This window comes from Colobus angolensis, unplaced genomic scaffold (assembly GCF_000951035.1).
Source record: "Colobus angolensis palliatus isolate OR3802 unplaced genomic scaffold, Cang.pa_1.0 Scaffold73, whole genome shotgun sequence".
Classification (NCBI taxonomy): domain Eukaryota; kingdom Metazoa; phylum Chordata; class Mammalia; order Primates; family Cercopithecidae; genus Colobus; species Colobus angolensis.
This window is the reverse complement of record NW_012121043.1, coordinates 7,633,692-7,640,389: the sequence shown is the minus strand read 5'-3', so window position 1 is coordinate 7,640,389 and position 6,698 is coordinate 7,633,692. Positions and strand designations below refer to the sequence as shown.

General features: G+C 35.2%; 2 protein-coding genes across 5 annotated transcripts in view; one reads left to right on the top strand and one right to left on the bottom strand.

The window, feature by feature from the left end:
- STX19 (syntaxin 19) overlaps nt 1-2,729 on the top strand; it is a 17,998-nt gene extending 15,269 nt beyond the window's left edge. Inside the window, exon 2 of the mRNA XM_011927605.1 lies at nt 1,816-2,729. Within this exon, the coding sequence (XP_011782995.1) occupies nt 1,816-2,713 (898 nt within the window). The 3' untranslated portion in view covers nt 2,714-2,729. The remainder of the gene's footprint in view (nt 1-1,815) is intronic.
- The window catches only part of ARL13B (ADP-ribosylation factor-like 13B), a 75,995-nt gene that overhangs the window by 38,700 nt on the left and 30,597 nt on the right, over nt 1-6,698 (bottom strand). The gene's annotated exons all lie outside the window — the stretch shown is intronic.

The window sequence follows — 6,698 nt, the reverse complement described above, 5'->3', positions numbered from 1 at the left end:
CGAGTTCCCCTTACCCTTTCAATTTGCTCTGAATAGCATAGAGTAGGTAGAGTTTAGTTTATCCATACATCAGACTACTATTTATAAAAGTATAAGGACTATTCTGATAGTTCTGACAGAAAGCTTAATTAGCCTGGGTAAGTGGCTCACACCTGTAATCCCAGCACTTTGGGAGGCCAAGGTGGGCGGATCACAAGGTCAGGAGTTAAGATACCCACCTGGCCAATATGGTGAAACACCGTCTCTACTAAAAACACAAAAATTAGCTGGGCGTGGTGGCAGGTGCCTGTAATCCCAGCTACTCAGGAGGCTGAGGCAGGAGAATCACTTAAACCCGAGAGGCAGAAGTTGCAGTGAGCCGAGGTCGCACCGTTGCACGCCAGCAAGACTCACAGAGCAAGACTCCATCTCCCAAAGGAAAAAAAAAAAAATCCAAACCGTACTTAATTAAAATCTCCAATACTTTCATAGACACTATTGTGAACCCAAGGGTCTTCTACTCTGTAGATATGAAAATATTTTTCTTATAGCTAGATGAACTATTTTAAATCTATTCCTGTTAAATATATTTATTTTTAGTATAAAGTTCCACACTATTTTAATCTTTGAATCCCTACCCTGTACTTCAACATAGTAAAGATTCCTCCAAATTTTACACCATCTACACATTTGTTAAGTATGCCTATGACAACATCCAGATTAATAAAAATATTTCCATAAACATATCAAACACTGAGTCCTACAGCATAACAGCATCACATTCAGAGACCTTTTTTTTTTTCTGGTTGATATTAATATTATATGTGGTCTAATGAGCTATTTGTACTCCCTAACAGCCTCTTCTTATCTTCAAAAATGTCATGAAAGACATTTCTAAAATCAAGATGCTCTGTCATAATAGTATTTTACTGCTTCTTATTCCATTCATTTTATATATATGTATGTCATTTCATGTATATCTATATCATTAAATATAAGTTAGGTACATCAATTTATGATTCTTACAGATAACTACCAACACAGTACGTGATAAGTGTCAATATTATTATTACTCCCAAAATAAGATTTTATATATATATATTCTCATCTTTATAAAAGTATCACCTAATACAAATCGATATAAATTTTGTTCTAAGACAGTCTGGATATCTTTGCAAAAGAAGGCTAAGAATGAGAAATCAGCATAACCAAACCAATGTTTTCATATACATGCAACAGTTAGAAAAAACACTATGCCAAGTAATATGTTAATTCAGAGGCTTCGGAAAACTTAAAATAAATTCAATATTATCCATACAGCTTAACATTCTCATATAAAATCTGTACTGTCATTACAACGGTTTTAACTGAATGACACATATTTAGCAAACTGAGTATTTTTTAATATTACATTGGCCAAATTAACTGGAAACACTATCTTTAGTAACAAGGGCACTTTCGGCATCTGAAGATTAATCCTATAAGTCGAAGGTATAGTCAAAAGCATTCTTTATTAAAAAAAAACTATAATGTGACAGATATTATGACCCTGAAGAACTTAGTTTTGGCCAACTGTGTCTGCATCGCTGCTTTCTTGGCTATTGCACACAACTAAATGGCACTCACATGCAAAGTAACTTACAAATTATTTTACATTACTTTCCCTATTTAAATGGTTTTCATGAGGAAACTCAGGGATGTTTTCTAATTTTTTAACTTCATTTGAGAAAACTAGGATAATTTTTGCTGGGATATAGACAGTTATGTGAAGTCAACTGCTACTGGGGGAAAATATCAAATTTCCACTTGTTCAATACAAAAATTTTTGCTTCTTAGGAGGAAAGGGAAGATGAAAGATCGACTACAAGAACTAAAGCAGAGAACAAAGGAAATTGAACTCTCCAGAGACAGTCATGTATCAACTACAGAAACAGAGGAACAAGGGGTGTTTCTGCAGCAAGCTGTTATTTATGAAACTGAGCCTGTAGCTGAGCGACACCTACATGAAATCCAAAAACTACAGGAAAGTATTAACTATTTGGCAGACAATGTTCAAAAATTTGGGCAGCAGCAGAAAAGTCTGGTGGCTTCAATGAGAAGGTTTAGTCTACTTAAGAGAGAGTCTACCATTACAAAGGAGGTAAAAATCCAGGCAGAATACATCAACAGAAGTTTGAATGATTTAGTTAAAGAAGTTAAAAAGTCAGAGGTTGAAAATGGTCCATCATCAGTGGTCACAAGGATACTTAAATCTCAGCATGCTTCGATGTTCCGCCATTTTCAGCAAATCATGTTTATATACAATGATACAATAGCAGCAAAGCAAGAGAAGTGCAAGACATTTATTTCGCGTCAGCTTGAAGTTGCTGGAAAAGAGATGTCTGAAGAAGAAGTAAATGATATGCTTCATCAAGGAAAATGGGAAGTTTTTAATGAAAGCTTACTTACAGAAATCAGTATCACTAAAGCACAACTTGCAGAGATTGAACAGAGACACAAGGAACTTGTTAATTTAGAGAACCAAATAAAGGATTTAAGGGATCTTTTCATTCAGATATCTCTTTTAGTAGAAGAGCAAGGAGAGAGCATCAACAATATTGAAATGACAGTGAATAGTACAAAAGAGTATGTTAATAATACTAAAGAGAAATTTGGACTAGCTGTAAAATACAAAAAAAGAAATCCTTGCAGAGTACTGTGTTGTTGGTGCTGTCCATGCTGTAGCTCAAAATAAAGAAGCTATTTTAAAACTTTTTCCAGCTTTAGGGTAAAAGCTCATATTTCAGTGTCTTGTATTGTTTTTCTTCATCTTGTGGATCCATTCACATACCTTTCAGCACTGTCAAGTTGTAATTTTCCCCTGTAACCCTAATCCACTAAAATTACAGAAACTTCTGTAGCCAGTTACATAAAACATGCTTTTATTTAATTAAAGTAAAAAAAAATACGGTTACTATCAACTCACAAATTAACTATTGAAAATGAGATGAATAATCTTAGTCTTCTAGTCAGGTATCAAGCTCTATATTATACATTTTTCTCATCTGTTAAGTAGTAATGACTACCTAGGCAATCCAATTGGTTGATTTGAGGATATTTTAATAGTTAAGAATCATGCTACAATAAAGCTAAACCAAACTAGAACCTTTATCAAATCTTTTCTCTTTTTTTTGAGACAGAGTTTCACTCTGTCATCCAGGCTGGAGTGCAGTGGCATGATCCTGGCTCACTGCAATCCCCACCTCCCGGTTTCAAGCGATTCTCGTGCCTTAGCCTCCCAAGTAGCTGGGATTACCGGTGTGCACCACTACACTCAGCTAATTTTTGTATTTTTTAGTAGGGGGCGGGGGATTGCCATGTTGGCGAGGCTGGTCTCAAATTCCTGACCTTCAGTGATCCGCCCCGCTGGGCCTTCCAAAGTGTTGGAATTACAGGCGTGAGACACCACGTCCGGCCCTGTATCAAATCTTTTATCCTCAGAAGGTAACTTAACTCAATGTCAACAGATCAGAGAGAATGCAACTAACTATGTGCTTAAAGAATCTAATTAGTAAGTGGGAGCTGAATCTAGCTTAAGGAATAAGAAGATGAGTTAAGGTATTGCTTTCTTGAACTTGGGTCTATACAGGGCAATGTATTGCAGATTGGCAGATAAAGTCAGATTAAAGGCAACCATATTCTTGAATATTTTGCCATGACTTTAGGATAATGCTATACTATACTATGAGTTAGGGATACAGTCTAAATTCACACAACACAGGGATAGAGTTTTGCAACTCACATTCTAGTGGAGAAAGCAGAGTAACAAATACAAACATTAGATAATGTTAAGTTCTGGGCAGAGACTTAAAAGGGCAATGAGATGACACAGAGACTATCATGGGGTGCTTCTTTAGATTGGGTAATTAGTGAAGACCTTTCTGAAAGATGAAATTTAAGTGAAGATCTGAATGGGTACCAGGGAGGCTATAATTCCAGGCATAAGAAACAAACAGTACAAAGACTCTGAGGTGGGTCTAACTCTATGCAAAGAAAAATAACAATCCGGCTGGGGCATAATCAGAAGAGCAGTGAGATACGAGATGAGGTTAAGAAAGGTCAGTAAGGGCTAGATTTAAGGTTTTGTAAGCCATGGAAAGAAGTCTGAAGTTTACACAAGTGTAATCAACACAAGGCTCTCAGATTGTTCTAGACCTGATAGTAACATTACATAATTTACAATCGAAAAAGATCATTCTATCTACTGTATGAAGAATGGGTTAGAATGGATTTGGGAGAGGTGGGTAGAAGACAAGCACGTAAGTATAGAAAACAATTACAAAGTTAATACAGTAGGAAGAAATGATGGAGGCTTGGACTAGGACGGTAGGAGGTGGTGATGATGGCAGCAGCAACAGTAATACTAAAGACGAATAAAGTATTCGCAGTGTCCTAGTCACTGTTCCAATGATTTCAGAGTAGATAAAGTATGAAGTAGACACTATTTTTATAATTTTACCAACATGAACACTGAGGTGCAACAAAATTAACCTGTTCCAGGTCACAGAAACTGCACATAGTGAATGGGGTACGAACCCAGGCAGTCTGACTCCAGAACCAGCTCTTAACCATTCTCTTACTATAAACTATATATAGTGGTGGTAGAAAAAGTTAGATTAATTTCTGATAGACTTAAAAGGTAGAATGACAGGATACAGATTAGATGATGATGCTGTTTACTGAGATGGGAAAAGACAGAGACGAAGGTTTCAGAATTGGCCACAACAAGAAAATCAAAGACACGATTTCGGTCAAGAGAATCTGAAATGACTATTCAAAGGTCCAAGTGGAGGTTTTTAGGATATTAGCTATATCAGTAGGAGCGCTTGAGACATGTCAGGACCAGAAGTACAGAGTTGGGTCATTTGAGTAAATAAACGGTATGTAAGGTGGTATGAAAAATATGTGGATGTAAAAAACTGGAAGTGCAGAAAAGGGCCTGGAGTATTTCAAAATTTAGACTCAAAGCAGAAGAGGAGTTAATAAAAGAAACCAACTGAAACTGTCAAATGAGGTATGAGGAAAACCAATGCAAAAGGAGAGTTTAAAGAAGGAAAAATGTGAAGAAACAATCAATTTTAGGGAAAACAAGAGCAGTAAAATAACAATAGATTTGGCAGCACGAAGACAATTACTGACTCCAAGAAGAACAATTTCAAGGAATTACAGAAATAGAAGAACAAATGGAGTCTGCTGAGGAAAGAATGTGACATGAAGAAATACAGCAGCCACTACAGCCAATTCTTTCCAGAAGTTTGAATAAGGTACTATAAAAAGTAATCAATAGTTAGAGAGATATGTAGAGTGAAAGGATTCCACTATACTTCCAGGCAAGAAACAGGAAAGCACATTCTGCTGACAGGAAAGATCCAGAGAGAGAAACTCCTCACATAAGAAAGGGAAGGGATACTATTATACAAAAGCAGAAAGAGGTGGAATGTGAAGCACCTGGACTTGGGTAGGAAGAGAAACCTTTCTTCCATACTATAGAAGAAAAGGCAGGGTTCAGGAATAAAAGCAGACAGTTGAGTAAATGTGGTAGTGGGAAACATGAGAATATTCTTGTGTGATGGTTTCTATTTCCTTAAAGAACTCAGGCAAAAACTGAAAGCACAGTGGGGTTAAGGGAGAACAGACAGAGAAGACAAGGAGGGAAACTGTCATTTTGAGAGAACAATAAACATTCTAAGATAAGAAGATAATCAGGCAGTCATGATAACTTTAATATGAGACCAGCCATCACAGTCATGTATTACTAATCTATCAATGTTTGGCATTTGTGTGCTAACACAGAATGTATAGGTGACTGGGTCTGACCAAGACAGTAGCTTTTCCAGGTATGTACGATGAAGAAAATATGTCAAGAGAGGTTGAGGTATTTGAAATGACTGAATTTGTATATGTACAATATGTATTTCATAAACAATACAAAATACTTTTTAATTTATAAAATATCACACAATTGAAGAGCTTTCTATTGTATCAAGCATCGCTAGAGAAAAAGATGTTTCATGTATCTCAGCTTCAAATGTTTAAGAAATATTATTAAAAAAGATAAAGTTAAAAGATTATAAACTCCACAGCTGACTAGTGATAGATGTTTTTCTGTTGTTCCTTCTAAAAATTTTTCTACAGCCTTAGTGATACATGCTTATAATTGTTCCTAAATTGTTTATCATGAAAACTGAGAATATTAAGTACTATTTAATATTCATTAGTATAATTACATTCAGATGAATTTGTAAAAGTTATTTTCTTTCAGCATTTCATAGTAGAACATACTGCTTTTAAAGCAAGACTTAAGCACAAAAATCATCATCACAAAGCAATGTATCAGAAATCGTTTTCATTGTTCTGTTTTCAAACCAATTAGTATCACCTTACACAAAACAGATAACATGATAACTTAATTAGTTGTAGCATTTTGTGTATTTTATATACACACTTAATAGGCACTAAAAGTAGTTATTTTTTCTTAAAATAATAACCTTAAAGGGAAAAAAATTCTTAAAATAGGTGAAGGCAAAATATTGCAACACTAAAAGCATCCAATAATAAAACTAAAAATTACTATAAGCAGTAAAGCTCATATTCATAACTACCAAACTGTGCCATTTTCTGTAATGACAAGCTTCATAGAGCTTGAATTCATAAAATGAAATACTTTGAAACTGGTTCTC